We start from the raw sequence: 23,410 nt of genomic DNA on the forward strand, positions 1-23,410 counted from the left end.
TCTTTTCTTTTCTTTTTTTCTCTTTTCTTTTCTTTTTCTTTTCTTTTTTCTTTTCCTTTTCTTTTCCTTTTCTATCATTTCTTTCATTTTCTTTCTTTCCCTCTGTTGTTTCCCTTAGTGACCCCAGACCCCACAGCACAAGACATTATCACAGTATCACGAAGACTGCACTGCCTATCTGTATGGGCCCGGTCAGTGCCTCTGGGGTCATCGCTGCTCAGAGCCAATTCTCTTTTTTGCGTAAGAGAACACACTAGAAAGGAACAGCCGTGCCATGTTACATCATACAATGCCTAAGACAAACAGGTTCAACAACAAAATAAGAACTACCTCCAATAAAATATATTACATAATACACTTGAAGTCAGCAAGTTCTCCATCTTTTTACATCAGCAGTAATCCAATATCCAACTGCTTAGACTTCAGAATTCAAGTCAACCAAGTTTCTAAGAAACTAAAATCAATAAATAAGTAGAATTCTTGTGAACTTTGTGAAAAATTTGTTGAGTAATAATTGAGAATTTGCAATTTAGTAAAAATGTTTCTATACTAATGAGACTTTACAGCACTATGTACCTATCACATAAAAAATACACTAACCTCAGATCRTGAAGTTCTGATCCTGATCCAGTTACAAGCATGAATTCTCCAGGATACAGTTGAGAGACAGTTAGTTCAGCATAAACTTTTCCTCTTGGTGTTAACATATGGCTTATATTTGTGGAACCCACCTAGAGAGTAAAATTTGTGATTATTAAGAATGAAAAATAAAACTTTTGAATTCTTACATGTAATGAATTATATCATTATTTGTCTTCATTTGAAGAAAACAAATCTTTTATATTTGCTCTGCTATGCCATAATGGGGATGGAGAGATACACAATTGTAAATCATAAGCTTTAGAGTAGAAACTTCACCTTTTCCTTTACAGAAAAAATTGAGATTTTTAAAGTAAGGTAAATCAAGATCTTTATAAATATTTCTTAATTATTCATTACACAAAGCACTCCACWTTAGTTTTCAGAATGCAYTTTTAATGCAAATTCATTCAACTTYAGTTTGWTCTCTTGCCATCTAAATAAAAAATTTTCCRCGTTATTGACATGAATGTTCTTTTTCAATCTTGTGAATAAGGCTTTCAGGTCCCAAAAGGATAACATATGCTGTTCCCTTTACTATAAAGAGAGAAATACTGAGCTGGCTATACTTCTGTGGGCCTTATTTACATGTGCTTTTCTATTTTTTCTAGTTGCTGACTATGAATCTCTATCTCTGCACATTTGTATCAGGTTCTGTATAGAAACTCATTCCCTAGAGACAAAATTTCAAGTAACAGTTSCTTAGCAGTGACCATCAAACTCACAGATGTGAATAGATATATCATCCATAAAAATAAAAATATAAATGTGCCATGGATGTTGTGCTGGCCTGGCTTCAGAGGCAGAATTTAATCTCTCTTATTTCACTCTGATTTCCCAGTCAATCATCCAGTTRGTGGCCAGATTCGATACAATGAATGGAGACAAGAAAATTATTTCAGGTATTAAGTATTTTCCAGGTCTTATTACATATTGAATTGTGCCATAGTCACTGGCATATTACAGGCATATAATTGAATTTTCAGGACCTGACCAATCTCAACCCAGTTGCAACACAAGTACACCTCCGGTAACTCCACTGGATTATTTTACAAGGGAGACAAGCATGAATGGTAAGAAAAAGCCATGTAGCTTAACTAACAACTGTTGTGAATGCTGAATTTTTAAGTGCACACATAAACTATACCTTCTGCTTTGGCACCTAATTTCCCCTTATAATTCTCTGTTTAATCTTGATTTCCCTGTGCCAAMTAAATACATTCAGCAAGTGTTACCCYTGCGTATTTTATCACAAAATTAATAAAGAACATGACTGCATGGCAATTCAAGTTTTTCTTTCTCCTAGGATTTCAATATTGTACGTTCCCATTCAGTTGACTTATCCTTTCCGAAGAGCTTATCTACCTTCAAAACTATAGTCTCAGTACTATTTCCCTATGCTTTCTTCCTCTGGTGTCTGAAACAATGAAAACTGTCACCAGCTGCAAATCCTTTATGAAATTCTGTGCTGCAATAACCAACCCCAAGTCATTCTGCAACTGCAAGGTTACTTCCTTCAGAAAGGAGYAATTTGCCTGCTGGAGGTGTATCTCTAAAGTTAAAGACACTACACAAGAGTGCTTGACAAAGCAGAAAGAAAAAAGGGCTCATGGAGCCCAACCAAAACTTGACCAAGAATAAGAAACCTGTTTCTCACAGTATGTTTTGCCATTTTTGAGCACAAGATCATAGTCTGAGGATCTGTGAACAGCCACGCTCATGAAGAAAGGATAGATGGGAACTGAAAGCAGAATTCCCTGATTATTTGCAACTTTACTTGCATCAGGCAGCCATCTGCAAAGCAGAGTCAGTATGAGGCAGAGGAAAAGAAGTACGGGTTGCATCTGAATAAAAKACAACAAAGCTGCTCCCTTGGGAATTCATGCAACTATGGTCAGGCAAGAGCCTCTTCCACTGTCCTGCTCTGCTGCTCAAGCTGCCATCATGCAGCATAGTTTTGGGCTGGCAGACACCAAGATATTCTACTAAAAAAAATTCCAGGTAAGATTCATTTGTGCTTATTAGAAAAAGATTTGAAACACAACAGCCTGTCTGAACTTCTTTACTATAAAATGTTATATTATTATTAAGAATATTACATATTCCTAGGCAGCAAGCTCCAGGTGACACTTGTCCAARAGGAGTTTAGACAAGATGATATCCAGAGGTCCCTTCCAACCTCATCCATTCAGATTCAATGATCTCTTCCAAAAGGTACTTCTGTGTGGGGCCACTTTAGGATAAACTCCACTTCTGTGCTCTTAATGAAGTGTGATACATCTGATAAAGAATGTTCGCCAAAGGATTTGTGTACTTGGTATCTGAGAAATAYGGGAATAGTATCATGCTATGTTTTCCATATCTGAAACAGAGATTGTCTAAGTTCTACATCACAGGAGTTAYCACTGTCCCATTTACCTTTGGAACAACATTTGCAAATAGATGATCAAGCAGCTTAACAGAATCTGTGCCTTTTACTTTAAACTTGCCAAATGGTGATAGGTCAATCACACCAACTTTTTCCATAACCTGTTTATACTCACGACCCACAGGGTCAAACCAATTTGTGCGCCGAAAACTGGGTCTGAAACAGAACATTTAGACACATAAAACACAATTTAGAATTTTGTGCTCTTTTCAGTAAAAAGTAGTCTTCAGTTTTTTCAGTTTAATAATCATCCAGAAGAGATAGACTTTCCTAATTGTAGGCTTATCCAATATTTTCCTTAGTYTAACACAGCTTAATAATTAAAATCCTTTAACAACACAGACAGATATGGGTTGATATTATATCAAGCACTTTGTATAAAAAAAAGTGAACTGTTCAAATGTTAGAATAAGAACCAGTCTGCCAYGAGCGAATTTACAGCATCTTTGTTGATAATCATTTATTTAAGTGTAAGGTGTCAAAGGCTTTATTTCTGATCAGCAAAGTGTGTCTCTATTCCTTTATGAGCTTTATTTAGATTATACTCCAATATCCCCATAGAAAATATTTATTTGCTGGAAACTCCCTGATGCAGGCARCTAACCAGGTGGGCAGGCATAGAGAAGGAAAAATCAAGAAAAGAAGATTGGGCTTTTCCTCTCCAGATATTTATACAGAGAGAAATGAGCTTTTTCATTAAAATACTATACTGCTTTGCTGATCAAATGGTGAGAGATGGAGAAAAAACATGTTTATAATGAACAAGTTGTTTTCCAAGCTCTTCCTYGTGTAAGGCTGCTTCCTGTTATCTCAAACATAGAACAGTTACAAGACACCTTGATGTGTGTTTTGAAATGTCTGTATTATCAGAATAAAATGTATCCTGAAGTATGGGAAAAGCAAGAATGGAAGATCAATCCAATAGATACCTGCAGCTGAAATGAATAATAAATGCATGCCTTYCATTAAATTTAAATTGCCTGGCTCTTGCTATAATGAAAATTTTTCAGGGGAGAAAAAAAAGCAAACTTATAATTTACTTGTATCCAGTCTCATCTCCAGGTTTGTAGAACCAATGAGGTTGCTCCCATCCTGCATGAAAGCCCATTGAACATTTTGACTTTAGCAAATCGTACAGCCCACTGGTTCTCTCTGTTGGTCTCCCAGCAAACCTTTCTTCTTTAGGGTAACCAACTAGAGGAAGAAAAAAAAACAAAACTGAAAATCACCAAAAACTATAGCATACTATGATCATACAAGATAGAAAAGACATCTATAAACAGAGAAATCTACATACAGGCTTTGCTGGAATCCATCTGCAGGACACAAATATATTTAAAAAAATACCTTCTTACCAATATTATTAAAGCCATAAGATTCTCTTGCTTTGGCTGCTGTGTATTCTGTAGTGGTCCACTTTCCATAGCGGTTTGGATCTACTTCTATCAGGTCAAATGGAGGTTCCCCCTCAAGGATCCAGTCACTGAGGTACTTTCCCATGCCACCAGCATGTATRATGCCATACCTTAAAAACAGGAAAAAGTCCTGCACTGCCAAGTCTTTTATGTTCTGTTTTTTAAAAGTCAGTACTACCATATACTAACACAGACCTCAAAGCATTTTAAACATTTCCCTCTTTTTTTTTTTTTTATTATTTGTTCTGTTGTGTCATATTTTCAAAGACTGCATACTGTATTAACAGATATTTCTACTGCTCCACTCTCAGCAGCAGAATGTCATTGGTAATGTACAGCAGTTGCAGTGCTTGCTAGCAAGCTATTTCTCTAAAATACATGATTTAACAATCTTTTCCATGGAAATTAACATCCTTAAAAAAATAATACTAAAGAAAGTTCTCAAACTTCTGATGTCCATTAAATACACTTTCYAGTCATAGTATACCTTTTTTTTCCAATTAAGTTTGACTAAACCAGACTCAGATTTTAAATCCATACTGAGACATTCTGGCAGCTACTGTATTTATATTCCAGTGAAAAGAGCAAGAGCAGCAAAATCAGGAGACAATTCTACAGAGATATCAATATGGAATCTGAAACACCAGGACTACTTTTATACTGCTGCACAGAAAAGCAAGCAATGTAGAGGAAACGGAAAGAAAAATAGAAGACTTGCCTGCAATGGTGCCAGAGTTTGAGAACTGCCTTTCCCCACCTGATTTACCTCCTCTGTTCTGCACTACAGTAGCAAAGAGAGCTGGTTCCATAAAGCTTATGCCAATAAAATAAACATTTAGAAATGTTCTGCTACCTTGTCATRTAGCAGACAGCAAAAGTAGATGCTCAAAAGTTGTATTATGTTTCTGTAATTAAACATTTCACRCATAATTCCAACCATCAAGATGCTTGATATCTTACCATCCATACGGAAAAATGTGTTCCTGCAAGGTACCTGAACTGGAAAGTGGGACACACAGATTTTGATGTGCTGCAATATGTGCATGTTGCTACTCAGACTGCGTATGATCAAACAATACCATGTAATGCTAAATTACKAATGCCTCTGTTTTGACCCTGAAATGTTTAATTACAAATAATCATTAACAACAAATGATTTAAAACTTCTTTAAAACCTCTATGATATTGCCATGACTTAAAAAAATTGTCAAAATATCTTTCTGTCTAGGGAAGATACGAAAATTAATTCTTAGTTGTTTGCTCCAATGAGCACAACAGAAAAATCCTTGAAGAAGCAGTAAGTCTGTACCAAATCAAATTTAGATTAACACACAGCAATTAAACCATAGACACTCATGCAGAATAATGAAGCTAAAACCAATATAAATTGCTGGTCATTGATTTTGCAATTCTATGTCTGAATTCTATGTCTTCAGTTAAAATAGGCAAGGACCTCACAGAAAAAAAAAATAAAACACTAAGTAGTAATTTAATTCTAATATATATGGGTATGAAGAATGAATCCATAATATCAATGACATTACTTTGAYATAGTATCTTATACATTATCTACTTATTTATCTAAAGAAAAGAGAAACATCGAACAATTGAGTATATGAAAAAATTATGCCAGCTACGGCCAGTACAATGCAGTTCAGCACAAGTCTTCAGACTCGGCACAAACTTCTGTCATCACAGTGGATGCTGGGAAGGATAAGCGCTTGTAAACTGCCACCACAGCAGACTGCTGTTGGTGCTACTTCAATTACACAACTCTTGGTTACTCATGAGTATAAGCTTTAGTATCATGAGAGTTTACAATGCCTTCAAGTACAGTTCCAGAAGAAATCTGAGCCAGTTTGTCTGCCTGCAACATTCACATTTCAGCCAGAACCAAAGGTGAACAGTGAAAAGATTGCTGCATGATTGTGAGTGGTGACAGAACAAACACAATGAAGAATTTTAGCTTCAGTTGAAGACTGCTGAGCTGATGGCAGGGTAATCCCAGGAGGAAGACAGTACAGGGGAGGCTGCCCTGYTTCTACAAGTACAACCCTGCACCTGGACTGAGAGGTCTCTTCACTCTGCAGATTTTGCAGCACTGACTGCGCAACTACTTGATTTTGGTTCTCTTAGCTGGGTCTACCTTATCAGAGATTTTACATTACACAGGGTGCCCAAATCCCTCTTTACCTCAGATAAGAAGGAGCTGATTGTGTAAATACAGTCACCGCAATTCTGCTGCACAAGAATGAAATATGTTTTTCAGGGATGGAATACTGTAAGTGTATATAAGTTTACATAAGTGTATGTAAGTGGTACACTGTAGGAATCTCAGCTTTCTTAGGATTTAGAGAGAAATTTTTTGCATCGGCAGGAACTGTTCTTCTCTAGTTTTTTTTCCTTCCCTCCAATCCCTGACAGATTAACTTCCCATTGTCCCTGTCTTCTTGTGTCTTACTTAAGAATACTTCTTTCTCACCCACTTTCAACTCATTCCATTCCTAGCCCTAGGAAATCTGAGTCTCTGCATACTATGGTCCCTTTTCTAGTGTCTTTCCCCAGATTATGGAATGGTTATACTGCTTTGAAATAAACTTTTCTGAATAAATTCCTAGCCTACTCTTGTTAATATTTTCAAAGCTGTAAGTAACTAAAAATGGGAAGCATTGAGCAACCTTAATAATAAATGGCATTACAAACTTTGCTAACTATAGTTAACTCCTTTGCATGTTAAAATGCCTAGCAAGCTGCTAATTTTAGATAATAAAAATCYTCTAATCTAACAGCACTAAGTCCTCTGTCACAATGTCCCTGCTAGTTGACTATGAGATAAGGATTTGCTAATGCACACAAAAAATTACAACACAGGTAGAAACACGGCAGTGACCCAGAAGCACAGAACAGAGTCAAAAGTCCCTGAAAAGCAGACAAAGCAATCCAATGACAGCCTCATAATTATGACCTGTGTCTAAACATTTTGAGATTAATCAAACTCCTGCAATGAGCTGTTAAAAAAAATTAAACATGTAACACTAGTCTTCAGTTTTTCACATATTGTACTTTGATTCTGCTCCCATTGACACCAACAAAGAAAAATATGTTCCAAAGTCTGGCCCCAGAGTAATGAACTTAAACAGTCTTCTTGGTGAACAAGGTCTAGGCAAACCGCTTTTGTAACTATAAGTTCTGCAAATGTTACTGAAAGATAACATTATTTTTTTTTTAAATCCAAGCAGCAAAGGTGAATACCTTTCACAATGAATCATTGCAAAATTACCAAGCTTTTTTATTTTGAGGGCCTCAGAAAACACGTTAGTGATACTGCCTTATCTTATGATCTGAGGGTTTGTTTGGTTTGGAATGAAAGAAAACTGGAAAAAGCTGAGSTGGATTTTGAACAGCAAATTAGGCAATTGGAAAAACAATGTAAACAGATGGTGTTCAATAACATATGCCTGGAATTGTATTTGGTTCATTCTATCCATCTTGAATCAGTGGTCAAATGAAGACAATGAAAGGGATGTTGGGGTTTTACCACTGACCCCAGTGCAGCCATAATAAAGAAGATGTAAATAACATGCAAAGAAAATRCCATAACAGGTGGGAGAATGACACCAGTTAACCACTTATTTCTAGTATTGCTGCCCTCTATATTTGCTTTCTTCCAGCACCCAGCAATGTAATTTTTCAGCTCAACTTTCAACAGTCAGAAACACTGAATGTGTATCCCTAGAGCAGTCGGTCACATACTATGCTGGAAGGTCTTCTATTAAGTATGCCTTTAGTTCTTCACACAAAAATTCATACTGCAGATTCATTTTTGCCCAACTTCAGTGACACCAGTTTTGCATGCAACAAACGACTGTTAAATACAGTGCAATTTGAARCAATAAATAAAATAAACTGGAAAGTATACTTTGAATTACAGAACTTTTGTGACTTTAATTTGCTGCAGTCAGTACCAAGTACTGCCAYTGCCTACTGCCTCATGAAGTGTCACAGATATTGGCCTTTAGATGAAAAGGAGGAAACAAAAGATTAGTGAAACTGATGAAGTAATAGAGAAGGACAAGCTTAAATTATATCGTGATTAAGTGGTTTTTAAGACTATTTCCAATTTCCAAGACATTTAACACAAAATATGTGGAAAATTACTCCCAAGCCCATAAAATGCACAAAACTTGAGCTGACTACCATTTTAACAATATGACCAACAGAAGCTGTTGCAAAGAACTTACCCGAAACCAATAGCTACCCAGTAATTTCTGACACCCTGATGTGGTCCCACCATAGGAAGAATGTCTGGAGAATAGGTGATGGGACCGGCAATTGTGTTTACGATGTTTGCTTTTCTCAAAATGGGGACCATTTCCATAGCAGCCTCAATATGCTCCATTATTCTGTCTAAATCAGACTCAAAAAGTTCTTTTCCAAAACCTGCACAAATATATGAGTCTTATTATATATACTTACTTACACAGAGAACACATACATTTTAAACACAGTYACAGTATCCATATATATATATATAAGATACATGGGAACAATCAAATCCTGTGTTCAAGCTTTCACCCTCCTACACAGGAAAAATGGYGTGCAAAAATACAGGATCAAGTTTATTTGTCATTGCAATTATACTATCCTTTATACATATTTGTTTAACCCTAAGGTCATGCAAATTCAACAGTGATGTAGAAAGGAAGTAAAGAGACACAGAAACTTTCTTCTACATTAATAAGACTCGCTAATTTTTCTCAATATGTCTATAATTTGAGGAGAAGAAGAAAAATACTTCTCGTATATTCTTATCGTTTCCATGAAATCACACAAATTTMTGAATATATTTCATCCTTCAGTCTGGGCTTTAAGCATGGCTRAACATCATTCTGCAGAGGCACTTGATGCTACTGGAGACAGTAAGTTCAGGAAGCTGTGACGGGGCTATCCAAAACTGAACCATGATAACTGCCTGTCCTAAGGAAACATTCTGTTTTTTGAAAACAGCAACACTGATGACTTAGTATGACTATCTGTCTGAAAGTGAATAAAAAGTTGGAGTCTAAATATAAAACAATAATTTATAACATTTTTTAGTAAGCAGCTGTATGACATASTTAGGATATTTTTGTATTCTATACACATCTACAGCTCTCTTGCACTTACATCCAAGCACAGCATTTTCTCTAAGACATTTTTTTGCTGCTCCAATTTGACAATCACATTATCTCTGRGGCAACAATAAATATCCAGAGCCCCTGTCAGCATGCTGGAGAGAACTGTAACTTAGMAAAATCTCTATGCAGGCAAAAAAGTCTACATAGCACAGATTTGTTGATGGCCTCTTATCACAACACACAAGCATCTTTTCAGAAAAAGGGCTAAGATTACTTTGTAGTAGGCTTTTCTTATGTTATGTTTGTATTTCTATTATATTTTATTATTAGAGTTCTCTTCTTTGAAAAAGGTTTCTGTGTTACAATCATGCATTGAAAACATTTTGTATTTTCCACCACATATGGCAGCATGACAGCCTGGGATTTATACACATTAAAATGTATGCTAGTGCTTATTATGTTTAAAGATTTAGTGTTCTTAATCACCTGGTGGGACTCCATTTGTTACCCATGAGTCCTGCAGCTTCATCTTCTCCTCACTTTCATATGGACCAAATAAAAGACCATCCCTTTCTTGCCTTAGATAATAGGACCCTTCTAAGTCACGAATCACAGGCAATTCTGTTTTTAAGGCTTTCACTTCAGGGACAGTCGATGTCACAACATACTGATGATGAACAGGTATGAGAGGGTGTTGCAGGCCAATCATCTTGCCTATGTCACGGGCCCAGAAGCCTAGAAAAGAAAAAAAGCAAAACCAAAATTGAAATATTCAAACACTAATTTCCGTGAATGGAAAATGACAGTAAAATATTTGCAGTAAACACTGTGCTTTTATATGTGACAGATTTTTATTCCCATACTCCTAATTTTCACTTTATTTTTCATATTATCTAGAATGTTTTTCCCTCCATAATTCCATGTCCTATTTTCCTAATTATACTACCATATATTTTAATAGTATATGCAAATTAAAAAGCATAATTGGTAAATTATAAATAAGGCTTCTAAAAGTTCAGAAGATAATTTAATTAACAATTCCACAAACCCCATGGCTTATTTCAGTAAAGTAGGTCTGCAATGTACTGCCTAGCAAAGTTAGAGACACTTAAAAACTAGAATAAATTAACTCACATCATAAATGTTAACCAAGCCTCTCACTACAAACCGAATGAGCCAGTACTCTTTACCAAGACAGTAATCAAGTCCTAACCCCCCAATAGACTAAAGCAGTACTTTTCAGGCAGCTGACCTCAAGAATTGGAGTTTCTCTCCTCTTTAACATGCATCATATGACTCACATTTATTATGTACCTCACACAGCAATCAATTCATTATAATGTTTGTACTGGTGAATAGTCAAGTGTGCTCTTCCGTATCTATGTGATTAGAAGTTCTGATGCAGACTGTAGCCAAAAAACGCAAGCAACAATTTCCCGGCTTCTGAAGCTGGCTCAAGATCCTTCATGTATACCATTTGWTAGAAGTCAGAGAAGATCTACTTCTCCTCTGTTAAGGTTAAGTTGGTTAGGCACATTCATTTAGTGAGGTACCTATGTCAGAATGAAGAAGTGGAAGCCAGACACGGTTTTGGACTCTGCTGAGAGGCTGGAGCATAACAGATTCAGCAATGAGACCAGGTACAACTCACAGGAATGGCAGCTGCTCTAAGATGCTTTGAATAACCCTCAGCCCCCCTCTCCTAACTTTTAGATCAAGGAGCAGAGCTCTCAGGATTGGGAATGAAGGGGGAAAATCTAACTAAATGAGAGTTTCAGAAGAGTCTAGGAGTGAGGGTTGGAGGAAGWCAAAATGAAAGAGGAAGAAGAGGTAGCAGGGCCTTCCAGCTAAAAGGTTATGTGCCATTGGGCACCCAGAAAAAGAAGGCAGGTCAGTCTGGTAACCAGCTGACTCCAAACTGGTTAAGATAAAATATCTCCAGCAAGATTTTCTACCTAACACAGCTGTCCTTTCTCCTGGGACATACATTTCATGCTGCCCAGCCTAATGTGCAACTTTTCTTTCTTTTTACTTTTATTTGTCTTAACCAAATTTTCCTAACTATCTCTTCCCTTCCATACTCTCCAAGATCTGGTCAAAGTTTCTCAGTGACCCAAGGAAACCAAAAGGCATAAATGATCCTGAAACACTTCATTTGGGACTTCCACCCGTACCTCTGGGCACAGGAGTTTCATTCCAGGTCAGCTCAGGTCCTTCAGAACCTGTCTGAGCTGGTTTGATTGTGTGCCTGATTACACTCTGTCACAACCATGCCTGTGCCTGGCCATGGAACACATTGATCCAGACTCTGATCCGTGGACTACTTCTCAGCTTGACCTCAGCTCAGTCTCAACTCTGCAGTCCTGTGTGCTGATTACTGGGCACCATCTGATCCCGGTTACCGTCACCAGGCCTGTTCCTGACCTGTGGTCACATTGCTGGCTTGGCCTCAGCCTGGCTTAGTCACTATGGATCTGATGGTACCTCACCTCCACAAATCCGTCTGGAGGTCTGGACTGTGGGCTGACCCCAGCTCCAGGTCCTGTGCCTTGCCTGCTCCGTCCCCTGTGCACTGCCGGACAGAGCCCTTGCTGGCTGGGCCAGTCTTGTTACCCTGCTTGGCTCCCTGTCCCATGGGGAGCAGCCGGCTCACGCCACTCGCTGACATTGGGAATACATCCTCTCACCTCCGGCATGGCTTAAAGCCAGGACAATTTGGAAAGCTGAATGGGGCTGTGCTGGCCTTGYGCCATACCCCCATGCCAGGATGGCTCTTATTAAATATTACAAGCCAGCCTCAGKGTCTAACACCCACAGTTTTAAAAAATGCAAAATCTCCAAGGAAAATGTGGTGACTCAATAACAGTACTGACAGCCAGCTAAGGCAAAGCAGCAGAGGATCTTTGAGAGATTTGCTCCATTAAATGCCAGAATCCAGTACCTGTTGCTGTGCAGTTATCATATGTAAGGGTTTTGCTTCTTAATGGCACCTCACCATCTGGAGATGCCAGAACCTTGTAATGTCAGTTAAACTGGTTTTGGGATGATCACGCCACAATCATACAGAGTCAGTGACTCAAAACATCTTTTAAGGCTACTGAAACATGGTTTACATCCTCTTACACAAAAGACAGTGAAAAAAATGGAATAAATCTGCATTTCTAGCACATATTCAAGGATTTCCTTCACTACACATGACACACACAAATATGGTCTTAAGTGGCAGCTAACAATCTTTATAGAGCTTCTTTTGGTTTGGGCATTTCMATGTCACCTACAAATAAAACTATTTTAAGTTAAGGTCATGATTTAAGGTATGGTCATGATCCACAGACRAGAGGGAAAGGTGAAGTAACAGAAAATTAGGTCTTTGAAACTTACCTTTGTTTCTTTTCCAATAATAAAACATTTCTTAATAATCAAATTTGAAGAACAACATTACAAACACAGCTAATTTTAAAATGTTGTTGAATAAGACACAAATAGTTTAGGTTTGTTTAAAATAAAATCTCCAGTACTGTACTTCTAAAAAATGTCACACTTACGATAAGAGTTTATTTAATTGCTTAAAATAACTAAAGGTGACATTTACTACATGAAAAATATTACCATTTCTTTATCGTTTAAGGCCYTTGAACAAAAACAAAAATAGCAATAGGAAGAATATAGTCTCTGAAACAAAATTCTTATTGGAAGCAGATGTCAACTCCTATCATACATAGAGACAAATGGAGGCATATATCATATCTCTACGACATTTGTGAAGACTAAAMTGTAGACACTGCAAACATCTGATGCTGAAATATTTAGTGCTAGCAATACTTAGCATATCTGATGAAGTATATAATCTACTTCTTATTTTTGAAAAAGACARTCTTCTACTACTTCTCATATATAAGTGGCTTTATATATAGCATGTACATGTCTGAAAATACATGCCTACATACACACACCCACACTGTATAAATAAACCGAATTCACTATTTTTGCAGACTTCAATCAAACATTCCATTATAAATAGGYTGCACATAACTTCAGCAGGCTCAGTACAGTTATGTGATGTCAGGGATTATTTATTAGGCATCTGCTTTCCTCTAAAATGGAAATCTCACATAAGGAACAGCTAAAGATTGGTTGAAACTAGTTTGTTCCAGTTCTGCAGCAGATGTCAGTTGCAGAGTGAGGTGGGGAGGGGGAGAGGGAATGTAAAGAGCCTTCTAATGTGTTTTTCTCTGCAGCATGAGCCTAAAATTATACCAGTCATGATCTGTAGTGGAATGAGGCAAGGCTGAGAAAAGAATGAATGTTATCTGCGAAAACATTTATAAGAGATATGTGTTATACAGTATTGATTTTACATCATTAGCCAGAATGTTAAGCAATATGTGCTTCAAATACTCATTTTGGCTGAACAGCTAACTACACAGGGGAATTAAGTAAATATATTGTTGATTTAATAACTTATTAAATAACAAAAAAGACTTATGAAAAGCTCACAAGGGTGCATTCTAATTTTTGCAAATAAACTCTGAAAAGCATTTACCAGAAAACCCTGCCTAATATCAACTTGACATATTATCCAAAGAAAGAAAACTACGCTACAAAAATGCAAGAAAATTACTACGCGTGTGATACTTTATCCATACAATGCAGAGCCAATAGTTAGGAATAATGAGTGACTAGAAGTTTGTGGCCTTATTAAGTATGATTGCCAGGAGAGCTGGCTTCCCATTTCATAATCTTGGATTACTCCCAGACCAATATATCCACACTGTGTAACAAATGACATAAGGATCCTATTTGTAAGAGAGCTTGTGATTTTGTAACTGAATGCTGTTCCATAATTCATGCCTGAAAGCTATGAACTGGCAGTCCAAAGGCAATCAAATATTGACACTTTCCATCTTCCAAGTGTTTGACTTTGTGATTTGCATATAATTATTTTAATTTGGTTTCCCTGTTTGTGTGTTTGACTGCCTTCTAAAAAGCATACGACACTCCTCTAGTCCTCTTTCTCTCCAGAATTCATTATGTGGCACTCATGAACAATCTTAGAGCATCAGATCTTCGTTATTTTAACTAGGCACATAGCAGCAGCAAGTGATCACCTATGTATGAAAGACATATGATAAGAAAGTGCACTTTTCAATGGGTTTTCCAGTAGGTCTTTGCTGAAAGCCTGGAATGATTTAACACAGGGCTGTCCAGACTCTGGAAAGGAAGGTCTATAAAGTGCATCCCCTGAGAGTCCAGCCATTTCATCCCATTCTCTCTAAATTTCTCTTTTTTTCTGCCATCTCAAACTCTACTCTTACTCCCTTCCTTAAATCTTTCTTCAGCTATTTTGCCACATGTGCTAGTTAGTCTCCCTCATTTATAAAGTTCTATCCCAGCAGCCTTCTCTTCCTTCCAATCCACTCCCTTCTAACCCCACTTGCTATTAGATAGTACACCAGCTTAAAGAGTTCAGTTTTCCACTCAGTTTCACACATAACCATTCCTTGAATATCCTTACTACTAATTTTGTCTGAAAAGCTTCTAGCTTCAGTTTCCTTAATTAAAAATATAAGATACCCTTCCATTATCTCCCTGGTGTCAACCCCATTGCTGCTATTCCCTCCTGGTCTGAGCTTTCCTATTCAGCAAGTCCTATAGCACATAACTGTTCCACCTGCTGCCAATGCTCCTAAACACCTCCAGAAATCTTTCCAAGGCATTTTGCTTTCCCAACCTACTCCCCTTCCAGTCCAATTCCCTCATAATTCCAATGGTCAGCTGTGGTATTCTATCCACCAACAAGAAGCGTCTCTGCCTCACATTTAATTTTAGCTGCCTTGCACTAGAAATAGGTGCTTTTATTTTTTTTTTTCCTGTTCCATTGCAAATATACAGAAAGGAATTATAAAGACATATTCTTGCTCTTGGTTCACTTGTCCCATCTAAGTGAGAAAGTCAACTTGAGACATCACAGCCTCTGACTGAAGCCTGATTTTTCACTGTCATGAGAGGTATGCAGGACTAATGCCCTAAAAATGCAGACATGATGCAGTTTGAAGCAGAGTTTGCAAAAATTCAATCTATATGGTAAATATTTGACATGTTTKCAAACAATTGAAAACAGAAAATCTTCTACTAGGAAGCAGAAAGTGTACTTCACCTAAGACATGCCAACAGTTTCACCAATAATGTATTTTTCTATACTTGTATACAGCAGTATAAAAATAAGTGAAGTTTAGATTGAATACTGATTTTTAGACCTATWAACTTGCTTAGGAAAATATACACAAGTCAAAAGGACACTTGCCCAAACACCCTTTGAAGCAGAAACAGCAGTTTCTTTAGCACAATGAAGAATAAAATTCAGATATGTAAATACAAGCCTTTTTGACTTGGGCAATTTTTATGACACACAAAAAATGCAGTGTTAAGCCAAGCACGTGTTAAAATACGGCTTAAAGGACAACAAAAAGTCTTCAGTTTCAAGGATATGTGGATAGACTTAAATCTTAGAGAAAGATAATGATGGTCAAATTCTCAGTCTCTTTGAAGAAACAGCGAAAATATTTCTGCTTAAYTGGTATATTCCGTCTCCCTTCCTAGTTATGTTTCATTAAATTTTAGAGGACTGCATAGGCTGTTTGCCTGCTGGGCACTGGAACAGGCTCCCCAGGGAAGTGGTCACAGCACCAAGCCTGCCACAGTTCAAGAAGTGTTTGGGTAACTCTCTCAGGCCCATTTCACCACAAACCAAGTGAATGTTTAAAAACATATGTTTCTTATAACAGRCTCAATTCAGTACAGGTTCTTTGTGTCAGCTAGTTTGTAAATCTGAAGAGCACTCAAATGCTTATATTAAATCCTACCTGCAGTATTCACAATTCTCTTGGCTTGAATTGTTCCAAGTGGAGTTTCAACTTCCCATGTTCCATCTGATCGGGATTTCAGATTAGTCACTTGGACAGGATAATTTAATTGAGCACCGTATTTTCTGGCTCCTGCAGCCAAGGCCATAGTTAGAGAATAGGGATCAATATGACCATCTCCAGGGTTATACAGGCCAGCTAAAACCTAAGTGGAGGTAAAATTCCACAAACAAAAGAAAATAAAATTTACCAATATTAGCTAGTTTTTAAAAAAACTCTTTCTTAAATATAATAAATGTTAAAAAAATCAAAAACATTTTTCAAAATATATATCAGCCTCTATCRAACTTTACAATAGTCTAAGCAAGTAAAATTGTTCAGCTCTCCCATGCAATCAAAGGTTGCAATACTTTAGTATTAAAAAATTACAGACATAGTAATTAGTTGTATTCTAACATACAGTATGCACTAAAATTCATCTTAGCCTGATTTTAGGCTACAATACATACTTTTTTTTTAATTTAAAAAACAAGAATCCCTTGTACAATTTGTATAGAGAAGAGACTGTACATGTATACATCCGACAGACCAATATTTATTTGCAATAGAAGTTATATTTCATAAAATTGGCTTCTTTACCTTATCCATGTTCAATAAGGGAAATAGCTCTTGCACTTTTTCAGGAGTGATTAGATACTGCTCTGTTGGGTGCCAACCAGCACGAGTCATTTGGTATTTGAATTCATCCACCCTAGTAGGAGTTGAAGCAATTCTGATACTGCCAGGCTGATGAAACCCCACAGGCTAAACCAAAAAGAAATAGCAAATTACTGAAACAAGCTTTACTGATTGCAATATATTTATCTTGCTGTGCYAAGGGAAGTCTAGAAGAATTTTTCCACTAACATCATTGGAAAAGTTACAGGTAAGTTAGAGGCCCTAGAATGAACAGGCTTTAGACATAGACTCCTAGAGAAAATAATTTTTCAAGACATTATCAAATTAACTTTTGAAGTTAATGCATACTATCTTCAACACAGTTGCAAGGAGAATTTGTTCAATGTCATGATACACTAATTTTTAGTAACAACTAATTAATATTTGATATATGCACTCATATACTTTCAAACAGAGAATCAGATATGTCTCAAAAATAAGTATATTATATATACTTTATTTTAAAGTCTRTCATCTGCATAATTTCCTATTGACATGTTGTGGAATGAATTTAACTAAGTGCCCTTATTAACACAATGAAAAACCACTCGCCTTTTTTGTCTTTTTATTAAATTAAACATCCTTACAGAGCTGGACACTGAATGCTTATTTTTCTTCAYCTTTTCTGTGTTACCTCACAGGACAATAATAGGGCTGAATAAGTCTTTTACCGGAACTCACAATGATAATCTGATGTTGCAGCTTATCTAGTTCAGTAGTAGAAAAAAGAAAAAGGCCTTTTATGACAAACATAAAAAGTATCTGTCATATTACACATATATGACAAATATTAAAAAAAATATGAAATTTGTAGACAAGTTCAGTGAGGTTCATTTAATTTCTGAGCTGTCCGAAGTGAGCACAAGTTTAGTAAATGMAATTGAAAGGTTGAGAGATGCCAGATGAAAAAGATGACTCTTGTGTTTCTCTGCATATCCATTCCTTAAGTCACTAAATAAAAACACATCTCTGAAAGGGACTGTAAGAATTGCAGCAATCTTCTCAAGTACAGACAGCATCATAGCGTATGAATTTTTAAGCGTACATATTTAAAGCAAGAATGTTATCACAATCAATCCATTCATTCCAGATTCCTGATGCTATTTTAGCTTCTTTATCAAGTTAAAGTTGCAGACTCTGCTGTCTTGAGATGTTTCATGAGCACCGTTTTCCTAAACTGCGGAGGGATCTGGGAAACCATCTACCACATATAGTGACAAAGCATGCAGAAGAATGTATTTCAATAAAAAGGGGCATACTCCTACTTCACACTCTTATAAGCTACACTTTTTGGTAAGAGTATTAATACAGTTGGTATTGCTCTGAATTAATACTTCAGGGATTACCTGTCCAGTCTCTTCTTCCAGCTTCTCATAGAGTTTGATGCTGTAAGCATGGATTTTCTTCAGGTTTATTCCAGGATGAAAATAAGTCGTTAAACCAGCCTCAAATAAGAAATACAAACAACACAGATTAGAAATGCAGTGTTCTTTCCTTCCTTTCAACTATCATTTGAAAAGGAACTGCCAAGATACTGTAAAGAAAAACAAAACATACACAAAGCCAACTGCTACAAAATTAAAGTCCTTTCTTTACTTATGCCATTTTTGTTTTCTGCACATTTTTGTTTTTCCATCTGTCTTTTCTCATCAAATTTGCCAACCCATGATATAGGTGCAGTTGTTCTCTCCTATAGTTTCCTTTTTTCCCTTARTTATTCAGTTGACTGCTTCAAAACTTTTGAAAGAAACATACAAACTTAATTTCTGATCAACTAAATCAAATTGCTAACTCTAAACCTCCTGTACTACATTCTTTTCCTCTTACAAATGGAGATGGGAAAGAAACCAAACTTTCAGAAAGACGATCTTCACAAGAGTTATTACATTCCTGTGGTGCACGCAGCAGGGTAGTGGAAGATGATAGTCTTCTATTCTCAACAGTTGTCTCATGTGGCAGTGAAACAGCAATCACTGCATCTAATAAGTAGTTTAAGAAATTATTGTATATATTTTGCACATCACTTWACCAGGTTTGACTTTAGAAAGCTGTCAAGTTCTTTCAGATTTATGCCAAGGTAAAATCAAGAAATTAAGCTTCTTCAATACTTAAGGGAACTATTCATCTGCCTACAATAGAGATGGCTGCATCAACCTAGTGACATTCATAGCTGTGGACATTTAGTCCTTAAAAAAATAGAATTAAAGTGTTACTGAAGTTAAGCATGTGTCTTTRTATGTCCTGAACTTGTCAACCCACTAAAACCCTTCTTCCAGTGGGACAACAGAAATGTAAAATTACCATGGGTTTTCAAGGTAACAATACTGATTTAAATATTTTATATGTAGTATATTTTGTGCTAACTAAAACAGAGCTTATTCATAGATTAAAGTTGCTTCCATTATGGGAGCTAGACACTGGAGTTCACCTTTGAGTTCACTGCCATTCTGTGGAAAAAAGAGATCAGGAAATTCATAGGCAAAAAGTGACACACATTGCACAGTTTTGATAGTTTCCTCCTAAGTTTCTCCATATGTATAAACATTAAATATTCTTGATTTTAATGTGTCAACTCTGTTCTGTGCTACATGTTTTGAGGATTTAGCTTTTAAAGCTAGTGGAAYACCTGCAAACATAAGAATAACAAAAGCAAGATTTAGTGGTCTTTATAGAGATATCTTAAATCAGATTACTTTAATTATGCTAGGAAGCTATTAAATGTTACAATTCTCTATAATTATATGAACATATATGGCATGACTTAGGTCACATATCCTCCTTTTTTTTCAGACAATGACCTCTTCCATTCTATTCTATGTTTCTTYGTGCAGTTTCACATCTAAGATAAGATTGCTTTCTTCAGAAAGTTAGCTTCAAATTGTGCCTAGCAAATAGCTTACACACGGATACCATCTCCATCAAAAAAACATAGATCAGATTTGCTGACAGGATACTCAGTATYTTCAGAACAAAAATTTCATTACTTTCTGGCGTTAGTGGTTGTATGTCCTGATGCCAGCCATGGTGTTGAAAGCTGTTCCTACCTTCATTTGCATGAATTCTATCTTTCTGACATCTCAATTTATATACAGTATCATGAAATGCCAAGATAATGGAAAAGAGTATTAAATTACTTTTTTCAGTGTAATATTTTTCAGCTGTATCTATATTCTATTAATAAATATGACTCTAAGTATGTTTGGCACTGTTTATTACCTCAACAATCTGAGTTTAAGAAGTGATCACATAAACCTGAAGGAGGGAGAGTCATCTAGTAAGGGGCCCCTAGAGCACAAAGCAGGGTGYTGGTTTCAGGAAGACTCTGAGCTAAATTAATAGTATGGAAAAAATATTCCTTGTTCTTTTCATCTTTTGGATCATAGCATCACACTGAACACAGCTGAAGACTAGATATTTAATTAAACGTGATTTTTATCTCATTCGATATGTGTGCTTTCACTGAAGAATTTTTAGCTATAACTTGTTTTTTTCTCAAAAAATACATTCTAAGGGCATTTTTCCAGTGTGTACAGAATGATGAAACAGTATTAAAATATTTAAATTTCTTTAGCCATGCACAACAGCCTAAGAATAATTAATTTACTTCTATTTGCAAACTTCGTTATCTCATATTGTTTYCATTGTCTTCTTTTATTTATGTAAACATTCTCTGGTCTGTTTTTCTTCCAAAAGTAGTAATACATCTTCCAGATGCAAAGAAATTCCATTTTAGTGGTCACTATTAGTGTAGTCATTTATAACCAAATGAGCCACAAATCACTTGCAARTTATGTACAAAACCATATTCATCCAAGAGCATTTAATTGCAGGAATTAAATAAATACTTCACTCTTTTGTACTTTTAAGTGAAGARAAGTTTTTAAAATGCATTTGATGCCTTTTGGCTTAAGATAACATATGTTTTTGATTTCAAGAGTGCAGAAGTGAGACAACTGTAATCTGATTTCACTATATAAAAATTAAGATAATAAAATAATAAAATAATTMTAATTAAACAGAAGGATTGAATGAGTCCTCAAGACATCTCTCTCAAATTTCACGTTCAGAGTAGGGTCAGCTACAAGATCAGAACACATTGCTCAAGATTTTTTTCCAGCCTGGCCTTTGAGAAACTTCAAAGRTAGAGGCTGCACTACTCTCCTGTTTAAGTACAGAACTTAGCATTGGGCCTTGGTAAATTCCATTAAATTGTCCTTTCATCCTGCCTAGGTCCCTCAGCATGGCAGCCCTGCCCTTGAGTGCATTGACTCCTCCTCCCAGTATGGAGTAAACTCCAAACTTGGATGACCACATACTTTGTCATCTACTCCAAATTACTGATAAAGATATTAAACAGGACCAGTCCCAGGACACACTCCTGTGACACTCCACTTATTACCAGGCTTTTGGTAGAATATAACCCATTCATCAGTACCCTCTGAGCTCAGCCATCCATAGAGTCTTTTAATTTTCTAGTTGTCCAGCCATGCAGACCATAACATCTTCTGTTGAATACATGGATGGTGTTTAAAGGCTTGCTAGAATCTAGGTAAGTGACACCCACTGATTTCCCCTTGTCTAAGAACTCAGATAGTTCATAATAGACAGCAATCAGTTTTGACCTGGCATGATTTATTCTTGGCAAATTTATGTTGACTATTYCCAGTCACATTTTTATCTTTTGTGGATCTGGGACTCATTTGATCATTTTCCCAAGAATTGAACTATGGCTAACTGCCTTTAGCTYCTCGCCTCTACCCTTTGCCTTTTAAAAGAGTCATTCATGCGYTCTTCGTATCTTTGGCACTGCCACCAATTTCAGCAGTCTTTCAAAGATGGTACATCTGCAGCCTTGCAATAAATCAGCAGCATTCCTGGATACAGCTTAGTCCAAAATATGTGTGAGTTACCCCCATAATCCCTGGTTTGGTCCTCATCCACTGCCAAAGTTGCTCTTCTCCTTGAACCCTGAGGCCTGAGAAACCCTGTCAGARGAAACTGACACAAGAAGGCGCTGAGGCCTTATCAGCCTACACTATGACTGAATTACCTCATTCAGCAAAAGTTCTCATTTTTCAGCATTTCACTAATAATGCAGCAGTAGAAGCATTATTAGATCTTGTTGCCTTTAATTTTCCTAACAAATCTTAAAACTAGATGAGTTTCGGCTTTCCTAACATCCCCTTCACATGTTCAGACAACTTTGGTAAATTGCCCCATTTGCAGCTTTTTCCTGTTTCTATCTCCTGTATACTGTTTTACTCTGGAACTCAGTCATGAACACACTCTATCCCAGCTGGCTTCTCAATGTTATCTATATGTCTTCCTGGATTTCAGAGTGAACAATTCATGTAGCAGAAGGAAATTTTCTCTAGGCTTTAAAATTTTTCTAACAGAATCTTTTATTTTAGGGAAACATGRTCTGGAAAAAATAATTTTGAGAATGGCCACTTTGTTATGAGAATTTACTCAAATATTTTAAAGCATTTTTCTAGTTGAAATTTTTAAATGTTGAAATGATTATGCATCACTTTTTTTCTATTTCAATCAGCTTTAGATTTTATACTAAGGCTATTATTAARTTAGCTTTCTGGAGGAAACTGTTATTAACACTGCTGTATACTAAATTCTGCCTTCTTGTGAGGTTGACCAAATTATAAAAAGTTATTATTTTCCTTGTGTTGTGCTTTACTGTCAGCAGCAAAATAAATTGTATTTACAAGGAAAAGTATAATATAACATATAATAACTTGCTCTGTTATACCTTTTCATAACTGGTAATATAAAAGTGTGCATACTTGGGCTGTTTTAATAGCACACATGAAAGTCAGCCAAATGTATCTCAGACCTGAGAAGTGAAAGAAAGTTTTCGCAGCAACAACAGCAAGAGTATGATCTATCTGAAACATGATCCTGAGCCCTGGCAGGATTTCTTGGACCGTGAAAGGGGTAAAGCGTGGTATAGTGCAGCAACATCTGAATCAGACTTCCAATATTTGTGGCTGCAGGCAATGTGCTACATGCCATTTCATGTGCTAAGAATACGCTGAATTGTCMTCTGTATCTACTACTGTATCACTGTGAGTAAAACACTGATAAATACACACGATCTGGTGTAGCAAGGAACTCAACAGTMACAGTTTTCAACTTCTAATCATCTGAAACAGAGTTATCATCTGCTTTTTCATCTTCATACAAAGCCCTCTGACACTGTGTTCAATGAAAAGAGAC

At 36.4% G+C, this 23,410-nt stretch overlaps 1 protein-coding gene across 1 annotated transcript in view; it reads right to left on the minus strand.

Annotated features, from left to right (window-relative positions):
- The window catches only part of DMGDH (dimethylglycine dehydrogenase), a 41,204-nt gene that overhangs the window by 14,313 nt on the left and 3,481 nt on the right, over positions 1-23,410 (minus strand). The window contains exons 3-11 of the mRNA XM_057363857.1: positions 18,526-18,624; positions 17,102-17,266; positions 16,463-16,667; positions 10,086-10,334; positions 8,724-8,922; positions 4,423-4,592; positions 4,108-4,261; positions 3,058-3,223; positions 601-731 (exon numbers count right to left, since the gene is read on the minus strand). Of these exons, the coding sequence (XP_057219840.1) occupies positions 601-731; positions 3,058-3,223; positions 4,108-4,261; positions 4,423-4,592; positions 8,724-8,922; positions 10,086-10,334; positions 16,463-16,667; positions 17,102-17,266; positions 18,526-18,624 (1,538 nt within the window). The remainder of the gene's footprint in view (positions 1-600; positions 732-3,057; positions 3,224-4,107; positions 4,262-4,422; positions 4,593-8,723; positions 8,923-10,085; positions 10,335-16,462; positions 16,668-17,101; positions 17,267-18,525; positions 18,625-23,410) is intronic.

The sequence above is a fragment of the Malurus melanocephalus genome, unplaced genomic scaffold, assembly GCF_030028575.1.
Source record: "Malurus melanocephalus ecotype Western Australia unplaced genomic scaffold, MMel_1.1 scaffold_31, whole genome shotgun sequence".
In the NCBI taxonomy this organism is placed as follows: Eukaryota; Metazoa; Chordata; class Aves; order Passeriformes; family Maluridae; genus Malurus; species Malurus melanocephalus.